Source organism: Eutrigla gurnardus (genome assembly GCF_963514095.1).
Source record: "Eutrigla gurnardus genome assembly, chromosome: 19".
Taxonomy (NCBI): Eukaryota; Metazoa; Chordata; class Actinopteri; order Perciformes; family Triglidae; genus Eutrigla; species Eutrigla gurnardus.
The window spans coordinates 3,828,849-3,843,436 of NC_139930.1; the positions used below are offsets into that span (position 1 = coordinate 3,828,849).

Below are 14,588 nucleotides of genomic sequence, written 5' to 3' on the forward strand. Positions count from 1 at the left end.
TGCCTAAGTAGGTTAAATACAAACCAGTGTGATCAATCTGCAGACACTATATACATCCATGAAGCTGAGCCAAACAAACTCTTGTGAGGAAGAAACAAGGAAAGTAAAGAAGGAGAAGCAAAGAGAGTCCTGGAGCAAGGCACTAGACCAACAGTGGTTCTACTTGAGTACAATGTAATGGTACATTACTTTACCATTTGCAATCAGCATACTGCTACACCCCAGTTTTTCTAAATGAGGAAAAGTGTTTGCCTGGAGGTTTATCATGGAGAAAGTGGGGAAGTTAAAAAAAAAAAAACCTAAAGCAAAAAAGCAAATTAAGTTCACGACTGCAGAAATTAAAAAAATGATGTCCAAGGTGGATTCCACAAAAAGTACACTTTTCTGAAATGTTTCCTCAGAAGTGGCAATGGCTAAAAACATAATGAGACAATATCTTCCAGCAAGGCTATATGCGCTATCTTAACATCTGTTTGGAGATAAATCAGATTTTTTAATATCCTGCATGCCAGTTAATAGGCTACCAATTAACCAGCTGGCTACCAAACATTGGCTACATAGCACAAGAAGTAGTTTAGTGAGGTCGACCGTGGGGCTTCCCTCCACATAGACCCCACCCAGGTTTCCTCCATCACGGCTGATATCACCACTATTGCTGCTTTGTACATGTTGAAGTCCCAGATCCACCAGGAAACCAAACTCCGTCCTGTCTGGGTTCATGACATCATCCAGAGGTGCTTGGTGGATTTCACCAAGCTGGATTCACTGGATCTAACAAGACCCACGTGGGCTGGTTTACCACAGCTGGAGGAACCCAGAATCAACTATTGATCTGTGATTTAATATTAATAACCAGATGAAAAGGATGCTGAAATAACTCCATAATGATGGTGATCAGTAACATGTCTGAAGTCATGCTTTGGGTCTGTCTGAAGACCACAAGATAACTACTTTTAAAATGCTGGTTTTCTGAATGGAGTCTGGTTGATGGGTGCTAGGCTATGCTAACATTGTAGCTGCTCCATCAACACTCCAAATAAGGTCATCTAGACATAAATACAGCAGAGACTTTGTTATTTGGACCACAGACAGTCTTTCTCCACATAGTCTGGTCTGGTCTCTAGACTAATGTGAGCTACTATCAAAACCTCTGGGGGATCACAGCACTGCTACAGGAGATGAGCATATGAAAACATCCAAGTAGTATATCCTGTATATTGTGTAATATATCAGTATGTCATGTACCTGTAAGAACTAATATTCAGTCAATGGGAGAACATATGTGGAGAATACAGAATCATCCCTAAACTAATGAGTATGTTCAGTATGCAGTATATTCTGTACAGTATATACAACAAGCAATAGTATTAGATATATTTGTATTAAATATAGAAGAATGTACGATGCTTATATTAATAGTATTGCTATTTACAGTATATCTATAATCAGAAAATTTAAAACGTATCATCTGTTCAGGAGATGCCAAACACATGTGCCAAGGCCTCAGTGTTGTGCATGCAGGCTCGCTGGAATGGCCGACATACTGAATAGAATGGGACCATAATTCATCTGATCAACAATGACGAGCCGCCATCAGTGTATATTACAATTGTTACCTGTCGGTCTGTCTCTACCTGTCTGTCTGTCTGTCTGTCTGTCTGTCTGTCTGTCTGTCTGCTTCCTAACATTACCACTCCAATGACAGTCCGCTCGACGGTTAACTTCATACAGTAGTGGTCCGCTACAATGGTCACTATGGCAACGGTACACATAAAAAAATGGCCGTCGCTCTGAACATCCTTCCGCATTGATTTGAATGGGAATGTGTCTTCCACTCCTGTTTTATTTCTGTGGTTGACATTCATCTTGCAAGCTGCTTGGTTGGACTGGAAGTGCGGTCAGACAGACAGACAGACGGTCAGACAGACGGTCAGACAGACAGACGGACGGACAGACAGACAGGCAGACGGATGTTGGAGCAAAAGCCCTGCAGCTGCTCTGCTGCATGGCATTATAAAGAAAAACAGGGCTGGCAAATGTATGCTGCTGCCTGTTTGTGTTCACACTGAGAGAGAACAAGCTGAGCGGAAACTGATCACATCTGATCAGAGCCACGTTCAGGACCAGGCTAGCGGTGTCCTGTGTGTGTGTGTGTGTGTGTGTGTGTGTGTGTGTGTGTGTGTGTGTGTTGGGGGGGGGGGATGCACATTCAGAGAGCCATAAACTAATTTCCAGTCGTGGTCACAGCTCATCTAAAAATAAAAACGCCTCACATATTTGATTACAACTGGAGGTCAGAATCAGTGATTTACAGGAGCTGGTTTGGTTTTAAGAAAAATGTTTTTGTTTGTTTCAATTTAAAGTGACATCTGTTAACATGCTGACTTTCATGTTAACACATGAAAAGAAAATGTTATAAATTCACATTCTATTATTTGTGCCTGAATCATTATAATTTAATACATTTCATATCTACATTATACGTTTTGTCTGAGTTTAATCTCTATTCTATGCATTTATGTCAATCTAATTTTCATTTTTGTTTGTTCATTATTAAAATCTGTTTTCGAGGTAATGTTTAACCTCCGGAGATCAAAGGTCGTTATGCAGTCGCTCGGCCCAGTGAGCTAACTAATTAGTCAGTCAAGGTTGAAAATGGTATTTAGAGAAAAACTTCAGGCCAGAAACAAATAGCTGCTTCAATTCATTTATGAGACAACACTAATAGAGCTTCAGAAGGAAAACGAAATACAACCTAGAAATAGATCAGAGTAGAATGGACATTGAACAGCTTTCAGTACATTATGACAGCGTAGTCCTTCCGTCTGTCTCTTGATGATCATCATATAATAATCCTCATTAAGGACTCAGCAACGTCAGGACAACAGGAGGATGATCTCTGAGAGGCTTTAGAGACACAAAGTCACATGCATTTCTCAACCTAGTTGTCCGGTTTGGGAACCTCAGGATTGCATCCTTGCTATTTGCAGACGATGTAGTTCTGTTGGCTTCATCAGGCCATCAGTAGCAGAGTGTGAAGCGTCTGGGATGAGAGTCAGCACCTCCAAGTCTGAGGCCATGGTTCTCCACCGGAAAATGGTGGATTGCTCTCTTTGGGTGGGGAGTGAGTTGTTTGTGTAAGTGAAGGAGTTCAAGTATCTCTTTTTCCCTAGTGAGGGAAGAATGGACTAAACTACATAGTTAGGTTTAGAAAAAAAAACATTCAAATAACAATGAAAATGAAACAAAACAAAAACACAACTCAACTACTTGGTTCTAACTGGACACTACCATTAAAGTCCTGTGTATTCTGACCCGTCCACCATCCAGACCTCTTCCCTTTGTGGATTTATAGGACTCTTTGAAACTAGTTTGTGATACGCCAACAGAAATGTAATCCATGAAAAAAAGTTTCCCTCCTGACATAATACACAACAGGGTTTACTTGAGTGGGAACACAGTTTTTAGTAGACCAGATTGAAAATGTTTTTTTTTTTTTCTAGCTGTTTGGCTCCAGAATGAAAGCTGCTTTGTCAATAAACCGTATCACATCATATTTTTAAGATAGCAAAATAAAATATTGTGATGTCACCAGAGGCTGCTACAGTTTGGCTGTTGTGTGGATGAACAATCCTGTGTTAATTCCTATTTAAATGCATCAGTAATCACTTTTGACCAGGTGCAATTATTACTTATTATGTGTCCCAATGACCCAGGTGAAATAAATTCATGCCTAACATTTGTTTGGTGCTATAAATACAAGACATTTGCAAATTATTCCAACTTTAACTCTATCTAAGAGGTAATTTCTTTCATCCAGCAGGCGTCTAACTTTGATCACCTTTACTTCCATTGCAGTTTGTTCTGTGGCAGATTAATGTTACTGAATTAAAGCTGACAAATCCCCAACAAGTGACTGACTGACACAGATGTGTGTATGTGTGTGTGTGTGTGTGTGTGTGTGTGTGTGTTGTTGTTGTTGTTGTTGAAGTACATATTCAGTGTTGATTTGTAAAACTCTCTGTACCTTCAGATTATTATTAACGTTTTGGCTGACACACACACACACACACACACACACACACACACACACACACACACACACACACACACACACACACACACACACACACACACACACACACACAGTTGTGTCTTCAGAGTTGTGTCTTCATAACTTTTGGGGATATTTCATTCAATTAAATTCATTTCCAAGAAACTTAACCAGAACTAGAGTTTTCACCCAAACATCTTATGATTATTGTTCTGCGGATGTGCAATTGTCCCCATTTGCGCTCAAATAAGTCTCCACATTAAAACACATCTCACATATTTACATTAAAGGAGCAAAAACATCATCCATATATTTATAGTCTTGATTTAGTGTGGTAATATCTACCTGAGCAAAGACCAATCACAGAAATAAACTGACAAAAGCCAAGATCATGATGGCCAGTCACATGTGCTTTAAGTGCGCACTTACACACACACACACACACTACACTACACTACACTTTAACTGACATTCTACTTCATGTCAAGCATTGTTAACGCTACAGGTTTGTAAACCAGGTTTAGAACATGGTCAAAATACTTCATTACATCCGTAATTTCATGTGTTGTGTTATATTTTTATATTGTGGGTTGGGTGATATTCAGTCATTTTGCTCCCTGCTTCTTCAACGACAACCTTTCTCATGACATCAGGCAGGATTTAAACTGTCCGACATGACTCAAACCAACACACCTCTGCTGCTGTTAAGGCTGACACACACACACACACACACACACACACACACACACACACACACACACACACACACACACACATATAGAGGAGGTGTCGTTCTGGTGTGTAACAGCAGACGCCCTGTAAACCCCAGAGGAGTGATGTCACATGGTCAACACCCGGCGTGTGCATCACGGTGACATCGGTGACATCAACAGACAGAAAAATAGACACAATAACAGGTTTCTGTTTACTGAGCTGATAAATGAAATGAAATATCTTCATCGTTCTTCTGATACTCAGAACTCACTTGGAGACAAAACTAGCTCCAAGAACTGGATTTCCCAGGTTTAATGGATTTTACAAGAATTAAGAGCGAGCAGAGAATGGATTTGTATGGTGGTGGACGCAGAGGACGGCGTGTTCCAAAATCAAATAAATCATCCACACAAGCTTGATCATGAGCATGACTGCACGGCTTGCAGTAAGCCACTGTGGTTTCAGTTGGGTTATGGAACTCCACGACTCACCAAAAATCTTTTTTGGGCATATGTGAGATAGCTAAATAATCTGTAGTAAGAATTCAGTTCATATCAAAGTCAAAGTCAGCTTTATTGTCAATTCTACCATATGTGCCAGACATACAGATGAATCGAAATTGCGTTTCTCTCCGACCCACGGTGCAATATTACAAAATATATGTACAATAAATAAAATAAAATAAACTCTAAGTAGTGCAAGAGAAAATAAAAAAACACACAAAACAATCGAATAGTGCAAATAAGTAGAAATTCAAGAGATGGAATGTGCAATGTAATGCAAATTCCATCGTCTATCACAGGGCCGACATGTAGAGACAGACAGGTAACCAGTCTATCACAGGGCTGACATGTAGAGACAGACAGGTAACCAGTCTATCCCAGGGCCGACATGTAGAGACAGACAGGTAACCAGTCTATCACAGGGCTGACATGTAGAGACAGACAGGTAACCAGTCTATCACAGAGCTGACATGTAGAGACAGACAGGTAACCAGTCTATAACAGGGCTGACATGTAGAGACAGACAGGTAACCTATCACAGGGAGACATGTAGAGACAGACAGGTTGCTGATGTATGGCTTGGATGCAACTGATCGTCATGGAAACCCATTCCATGAAGCTCTCTACGCTGTTCTTGAGCTAATCTGAAGGCCACATGAAGTTTGGAGGTCTGTAGTGATTGACTCTGCAGAAAGTTGGTGACCTCTGTGACCTCTGTGCCTCAGCATCCGCTGACCCGCTCCGTCATTTTACGTGGTCGACCACTTCTTGTTGAGTTGCTGTCGTTCCCATCGCTTCCACTTTGTTCTAATCCCACTGACAGTTGACTTTGGAATATTATAGAGTGAGGACATTTCATGACTGGACTTGTTGACCAGGTGGCATCCTATCACAGTACCACGCTGGAATCCACTGAGCTCCTGAGAGCGACCCATTCTTTCACACGTTTGTAGGAACAGTCTGCATGCCGAGGTGCTGCTTTTATACACCTGTGGCCATGGAAGTGATTGGAACACCTGATTTATATTATGTGGATGGGCAAGTGAATACTTTTGGCAACATACACATTAAATCTCTGCTGTGTATGTTGACATATAAATGTATGTTAGCATATTTAATATGTAAAGTACAGAACCCCAGACGACCTTTGTGTCTGGTTGCTGGTGGCAGCAGCTCATCCAGGTGGTGTTTAATGAGAGCGGTCAGCCTGCAGCTGCGGGCGTTCCAGTCGGACAGGACGACCTTGCTGCTTTTTTCTTTCACCTTCAGGCTGACTGCACAACAGTAAATAATAAAGTTACACTATCGCCATGACGCCGACACCAAAAACACCAACCACTGACTTTTGTGCCGCACATTTCATGCAGGTTCGTGCATTCACACTGCTTTTTGACGTTCGACCCAGTAATCCTGACATATAGTTCTCTACCACCTCCTGCTGGCCAAAACTAACACTGCTGTTTTTCTGTTATTAAAAATTAAATAACTTAAGTAAATGAATAACTTATTCAACAAAAATAAAATAAACTAGATACATTCTGCCTCCAAATTCTGACTCACTGGCAAAACATGACTTACGTTGCACACTCATATCCCACTATTGTTCCAAATATTACAATATTCCAATACTAATTTGATATGCGTCATGTCAACATCATATTCTGTTTGGATCCGACATGAAAAATGCATTTTAACCCCTTTCAATCACATCCTCACTCATATTGTTCACCTATTTAGCAATAAATATAATGTCTTCGTATTTTGATGTCAAAATCCGATATCTTTCGCCCTGGAAAAAAAATATAGCTGTACTAGTACCAACCAATAACATCATGACATCCATCCATCTAGTCAAGTCTTACTTTCTTTGTACAGCACATTTAAAACAACCACAGTTGACCAAATGTGCTGAACAAAGCAAACAACAATCAGACCAGATGAACATAGTGAGAACATAAGAGGAGTAAAATACAGAACCTGCTTCTGAGAAAAGTTGAGTATTTGAATTGGTTGGCTGTTCCACAGAACAGTCTGGTTCTGGAGCTTCGGATTGGTCGACGGAGTATGGAGATGCAATACATCTGCTAGATAAGGTGGAGTCCATTTAAAACCTTAAAAACAAACGATAAAATCTTAAAAATCAGTTCTGAAACTGAGAGGAAGCTAGTGGAGGGAGGCTAAAACTGCTGATAAGTGATTACATTTTTCATTTCCCAGTAAGAAGACAAGCAGTTGCATGTTGTACTAATTGCAGTCGACAAAAAGAGTAACATTCTACATGCATGTACAACGTGTTACAGTCCAGCTGAGATGTAATAAAAGAATGAAACGAGGCCTCTACCTCAATTAAAAATCTTAACTGGAAAAAGCTGATTTGAAGACTGAACCAATTTGTTTATGGAATTTGGAGGAGTTGTCAAAGACCACTCCCAGATTGTTAATTGGACCAAGAAGACCAACAGAGTGGTCCAATAGGTCGGGTCAAATCCATCTAAGTGTGATGTCACTTAAACAGCTGAGCAAAGACTGTAATTAATCTTGACTGTTACTTTTTATATGCAAAAAGATTTTTGTACATTATCTGCAAAACAATGAAAGGCAACGTTATATTTTTCAAAAATTGACCCCAAGGGCAACATATACATATACTTGTCATATACTTGTCTGCAATCTACCCAAATTCTCCCATGTGACCCCCCTCGTCCGTGACCTCCACTGGCTCCTTGTTGCAGCACGCATCCAATTCAAGACGATGGTACCGGCCTTCAAGGCCATCAATGGAACGGCACCCATCTACCTTCAAACACTGGTCAAAACACACGCCCCAACGCAAGCACTTCGCTCCTCTACTTCAGCTGGCCGGCTGGTACCACCATCGCTGAAATCAAACAAATGTTGCTCAGCAAAGTCCAGACTCTTCTCTGTTCTGGTCCTCAGTGGTGGAACGAACTCCTGACCAATGTCAGGACAGCAGTCATTTGCCATCTCCCAAAAAAGGCTCAAAACTCACCTGTTCAGACTTCACCTCGACTCTGCATAGCATGACTCAGTTCCACACAAAAAAACCAATGCATTTCTATGTTCTTACCTATAGCATTTTGATCATAGCACTATTGTTCTTAAGGTATGTTTGCTGAACAGCTACTACTTTACTCAGACGAGGACCTTACACTTGTTTCTATTTTTTAGCTCTTACTTTATCGGCAATGATATGTTGCGGTTTCTTTCTTTCAACAAATGTACTTATTGTCAGTCACTTTGGACAAAAGTGTCTGCTAAATGCCCGAAATGTAAATGTAAAAACAAGAAGACCTGTACCTGTGATGGACTGGTTACCTGTCAAGGTGAACCCTGCCTTCACCAATGACAGCTGGGATCAGCTCCAGCCCCCCCAGGACCCTGAATACAGGATAATCGATAGACGGATGGATATGATTGAAATGTTAATTTGGATTAATAATATTTACAATTAATAACAATTAACACTACATGACAGTGTCACTATGGTACAGTGAAGTTAAGAGAAGCTGAAATGAATTGTGGTATCTGTATATGAATCACACAAACAGAAATGTCTGTACAGAGCACACCTTGGAACTCATCAAAGTATTTACCCTCTATGTACTAACAGTTGGTCCCCAATTTATAATAATAACTTATTCTACTCAGAAAAATAAAGCATTTTATTTACAAGAGAAAGTGCACACTATTCATAATAATATTGAAAAAGGATTAAAAGAAAAGTTCTGGATATGTGAGGTAGCATCGTGTTCCCTGGAATTGACAAGACTGGATACAGAGTCAAAACTTTCTGCATTTATAAAAATCTCAGCAGCGCGTGTGCAACAGATGACGTCCTGTCTTTCAGACGTTCCAGGTGAGTTGGTGTTGGGGAAACCTCGGCAGAGAAGGTGTGTTGGTGGCCAGGAGTTTTCTGATCTGCTGCTTGTCATGTTTAACATGAATATAATGTGCCAGCAGAAAGCACCTGGGGGAAGAACAGCAACCGTATGTCCAGGCTCACTTCGGCATCCCGTGTTCCAACATGGAGGTCGGATGTGATGAACGCTAACTGGGAAAACACAATGAGAACCATTACTTAACTTACTTGAGAAAAAATACAGAGTCTACTGTGAAATAATGGCATCGGCACAGAAATAGATAAGGAGTGTTTTCAGTGGTCATGTGACTGGAAAAAAAGAAAATGGGGGCTGTAAAGTGATGTCACAGCTCACCAGGACGAGACGGATGTCTGGATAGTTAGCTAGTTACTGAGGCAGCTAGTTAGATAGGTGTTTGTTTACTTAGGTATCTTTTTAGCTAGTAAGCCAAGTATCAAGTTAACTCGTTAGCAAGGTGTCTGGTAAGATAGGTATCTAGTTAGTTATGTAGCTACGTACCTCATTAGCAAGTTATCTTGTTAGCTATGTATCTAGTAAGCTAGGTATCTAAATAGCTAGAGGTCTACCGGTATATAGTTATGTAGCTACGTACCTCGTTAGCTAGTTATCTTGTTAGCTATGTATCTAGTAAGCTAGGTATCTAAATGGCTAGGGGTCTAGATAGCTATGTAGCTAGGTACCTCATTAGCTAGTTTTCCAGGTATCCAGCATCTTCTTAGCAAGACAGCTAGGCATCTAGTTAGCTAGGCAGCTAGTTAGATAGGTATCTCATTAGCTAGTTTGCTACGTATCTCATTAGCTAGTATGCTAGGTATCTTCTTAGCTATGTAGCTAGTTATCTAAATAGCTAGGTACCTCATTAGCTAGTTATCTAGGTAGCTAGTTAGATAGGAATTTTCTAAGCTATGTAGCTGGTTATCTAGGTATCTTCTTAGCTGGGTAGCTAGCTATCTAGTTAGTTATGTATATCATTAGCTAGCAAGTTAGGTATCTATTTAGCGAGGTAGCTAGTTATCTAGGTATCTTCTTAGCTGGGTCCAGGATGCACGCACTAATAGGCGTATCCAAACACGGGCATAACAACACAAAAGAGAACAGCCTGACAACCATATGATTTTACATAAACAATTTTCTATATATATAATATATTATAAGATAAAAGCAGAATATCTCAGTCAAAATCATCTCCATGTAACTTATGAGTGAATATTGTTGCTGTCATGTGCAAACTTTATTTTGACACAATACTTTCATTTCCATGTTTCCAGAAGAACATCTCAGTCAAAGAAATGAAAATCATCTTCACCTTCTCAACCTTCACTTTAACTATTTCAAGTGTATTCATTAGTCTCAGCATTTGTGAAAATAAATAAAGCCATCTCACTGCTTGACTGTATTACTATGTGCAAATCAACATTGGCTCCCTAACTGACTGGAGCTATATGGCATAGGGTTAGTGTCACAAAAGAAACAAATCAAGAAATATGTTACTTACAGCCCTTTTTAAAACAGTCAGCCTCGTCTGTTCGGATGAGCTCAGACCAAAATCCAGCTACATCCTCCTCAAAGTGTTCTCTGCGAAGACTCATGAATCATGTGTTGTTCTGGTACTTTGTGGGTGTGCTTTCCCTGGAGCAGATCACCATAGAATGAAATCCAGCACAAGCTGAGATGAGCTTGCAGCCAAATAAAGTGGTTGGAAACAGGTTTCCCAGCAGTCAGAAGCTGGTCCGAAGCCTGGTGTGTAAGGAAAAGCATCATAGGTCCTCTATAAGTTACTTCAAGTCATTTCACCGCAGCCCAAACAAAACACCATGCAAGGAGTTCGTTGTATCCATCAAATCAGATCAAAAACTCCACATCTTGCCAGATAAAGAAGTCTTCAGCCCTCAGCTCAGGGGTTAGCTGCCTTGCTCGGCAGCTCCTCAGCAGTCCGGCTGGCTGCTGCTTTCTGAACCTACAGCAGATCATAATGTCACTCTGTCTCTCTTCTCTCGGTTCCTTGTTACTCAATGCCTTTGAGTGTGTAGTAGATGTGTTTCGGTAAAATCACGTAACCCTCTCCGAACGCTGCTGGCGCGTCCCGGCCGCTCCTCGGTGTCTCGCACGCTGCCTTCAGTCTCTTCAGCTCTTTTTCCTGCCGTCGACATTTCTGCTGCGTCATCTTCAGCTTCTTCCGCAGACTCCCCAGCTGCTCCTCCAGCTGTTCCATGCGCTTCTTCTGCCGAGCAGAGTCCTCCGCTGTGTAGTTGTGGTCACAGGAGACCGCCGCTGTGTCGCACCAGATCTCAGGCAAGCTCCTCCCGGGCTCGTCCTCCTCTACCAGCGGGTCAGAGGTCAGAGGTAGAGAGAGAGGGAAGTGGATCTCTGAGGGGAAGGGATCCTCCAGGGACTCCGCCTGACAGACAATAAACACACAAGACATGTTATGCTGCTTGTTGCTCTCTCTGACCATAACCTCTGGTCATGTAACCTGGTTCGTAGTGGACTGCGTTGTGGCTCAATCTTTTTGCTTTTTGTCAACGTGTGTATAATGTGTATTCACCTTGATGTTGAGGTTGAAGGTGAAGAGCGACGGCACGGCGTTCTCCTTCAGCACTCGGTTGTTGCACTCTCTCTTGAAGCAGTCTTTGGCGAAGTGCTGCGAGCAGATGTTGCTGTACTTTGTCGGCTTGAAGTTGTTCCTCCTCATCGCCGCCACCCATTTAGCACTAACATCTGGACGAGCCAGAGGAAACCTGGCAACATGAGAAATACATCGGATCACCTTCTCTAGGATGTATGTTATCACCATCAACGAGATGTATCATTTATACTATGTAGGGTTGTTCCATTAATAAATACTCAGATAATATAACAATACTAAAAATGAGTATATACAGACAGGTACAGCTGTTCCACCCAGCAGCGCTGCAGACAGACAGCTACAGCTCCGTACGCTAGTTAGCGTTATCAACACTGAGCTATCTGAACGCAGCTAGACCTGCTGCTGGAGGACCTGCAACACCAGTTTTAGTAGAAAATTAACAAAGCAAACCGTTTTAAGTATTTAGCATACGAGGCTGACGACCGGGGACGTTTTAAAAAGTGGGTGGAATATTGTAACTCCTCCATAAATGATATACACTTGCATGCACATGTGTATGGTCTCTGAATGACAAGGAATTAGAACTACTCGACTGTTTCTTCAGTAAATTTCTTAATTTGTATTCATCAACCACATGAATAGACACCATTTGATGGGGAAAATGCTCTAAACTTGTAAAACACATAATGTAGAAAGATTTAAACAGAACACACAAAATTTGGGGGGGAAAAACCTAACGAAAAAAATGGATATTGAAATGTATTTAACACTCATCCCAGTAAGGTATCGAAAAAAGTACCGTTTTGAAATCGGTCTCTCACGTCCCTCATGATGTCCCTCACATGTCTCTCATCACATCCCTCATCGTGTCCCTTACATGTCCCTCACATGTCTCATCATCGTGTCTCTTACATGTCTCTCATCGTGTCCCTCACATGTCCGGACAGCTAATGCTAACTAGCTCGCGGTGATCGGTCACTTGAACTCACTTGTGGAAGGAGACGTCTTTGTCTTTGTGGTAGCGGTTCTTGCAGCCGTAGGCGGAGCACGTCTGAACCATGGCTGCTGACCGGAGGACACCCACCGAGGCCCGGACTGACAGTCACCGAAGCTCCGCTGCTATTCCTCCTCGCACTATGCACAGCCTTCACTGGGCTTCCTGACACTAACAATCATGGCAGCGGAGACGGGTGACGTCAGCTATTTTCGACTGTGATTGGGCGGAACCCGTCACTTCCGGTGTTCCTCATGTCACCATTTACCACCGTGTATAATTTAATTCCCTTGAAAACAAACCTGCCCTGTTTTCTGAATTAACGAGCTAATTATCTCGAAATTACGATACAAATAAAAAAATCGGCCGTGTTTTCTTGACCTTAGAAACCCCAGCAGTTCTCATTAGACCACGGCAGGGTGCAGACATTATTATTTAGATTAATGCAGTTTAATTTTGTTTTGGGTTTGAGACATAGGGAGAGTCATTCATTAATAAAGATGGCGTTATGAAATGCATTCAGGCTGCCACCTGGTGGTGACTCTAGAGAACTGCTGTCTAGTGCACCTGTATACTCACATTCATAGTAAACGCATTCATATGGCCGAGATCGGGAGCGAGCGTCGGACAGAATAAACACATTTCCTCACAATTATCCTTTTTCCTTTTCATTTATAAGAGACACAGATGACATGTTTTGACCTATTTGCCGCTTTGTTTGGCCTTTATTTTGAAATCGGTCAGTCTTCGCACTTGGAACGCATTGTAGCGGCCACTTCTGAGTGCCCTATTAGGCCTATACCGATTTCTCTCAATTTCACACAGCTGTCAGAGGTCCAACAACACTGGATTCGATATGCATTGCCCCAAACCCATCCATGGTCCTGAATTTCAGCTGTCTAAAAGTTGGTCAAATGAGCTCTGCTGAGAACAGGCGGTTTTGGGCTGCAGAGACCATGCAGGAGTCGCTTGTTTTCCTCATTCTGGGAGTCAGGGCTCAGGGAGGACCAGTTTATAGGTGTAGAGACCAGAGAAAACGTGTTTTTCATAATATGGGACCTTTAAAGCAACCCGACTTAAGGCAGGTGGAGTGGTAAGGTTAGGAAGCAGAGCGAGACAGACTGGTAGAGACAGACAGACAGGTAGGCAAGGCAAGCCAAGGCAATTTTATTTGTATAGCAACAACAGGGCAACTCAAAGTGCTTTACATAAAACATTAAAAGCATTGGAGAGAGAAAAAAAACATTAGAAGCCAATAATAAAATAAAGTTTAAAATTTAAAAGCGACTACATGAGGAACATTTAACATCCTTACTCTGATTACACCGGGGCAGGGCTTCCTGCTGATTGACAGGTCACTACCACGCTACCAATGGCGTTAGCTACTAGGATGATTTTAACACTTAGCTGCAAAGTTGACCTAACTTTGTTAGCAGCTCACACCAGAATCTAGATGGATCCAGATCCATTAAGGGTGCTGCTCGAGGTGCCGCTCTGTGTGTGTGTGTTTGTGTGCCAACATGTGTATCCAAGTAGTAATCAAGCCCATTAGCGCATATATATCCCCATGGATATAGGCACACACATATGAGAATGGAATGAGGGTGCCATCCACCACACCGTTCACCCGGGGGATCCCAGCCACTGCGTGGAACCCTTGGTGGACCTGGCGGACCTCGCCCCGTGTGGTGGGGATCTTTATGTGGGTCCGGGCATGGCGCAGGAGAATCGGTGTCACAGCTGCACTGTAGAACCCTGCATGTACAAATGAACCATTTTTGTTATATATGTCACAACACAAAATATTAGTGACGTTACACACTCAACCATTGAT

The 14,588-nt window shown here is 41.9% G+C and overlaps 1 protein-coding gene across 1 annotated transcript; it reads right to left on the bottom strand.

Annotated features, from left to right (window-relative positions):
* Positions 1–8,936: 8,936 nt before the first annotated feature.
* Positions 8,937–12,934, bottom strand: thap1 (THAP domain containing, apoptosis associated protein 1). Its single transcript, XM_084035411.1, has 4 exons — positions 12,750–12,934; positions 11,719–11,911; positions 10,669–11,571; positions 8,937–9,343 (listed from the first exon to the last, which is right to left on the bottom strand). The coding sequence occupies exons 1-3, from the start codon at positions 12,818–12,820 to the stop codon at positions 11,179–11,181; spliced, it is 657 nt and encodes a 218-aa protein (XP_083891537.1). The 5' UTR covers positions 12,821–12,934; the 3' UTR covers positions 8,937–9,343; positions 10,669–11,178.
* Between the last annotated feature and the right edge of the window lie 1,654 nt (positions 12,935–14,588).

Excerpts from the sequence above, each read along its gene's own strand:
- thap1 (XM_084035411.1), bottom strand. The coding sequence starts at position 12,820 with ATGGTTCAGACGTGCTCCGCCTACGGCTGCAAGAACCGCTACCACAAA. Across the intron at positions 11,912-12,749 it reads AAAGACGTCTCCTTCCACAA|GTTTCCTCTGGCTCGTCCAG; the intron begins GTGAGTTCAAGT and ends TCATGTTGCCAG. Across the intron at positions 11,572-11,718 it reads CCTTCAACCTCAACATCAAG|GCGGAGTCCCTGGAGGATCC; the intron begins GTGAATACACAT and ends ATTGTCTGTCAG.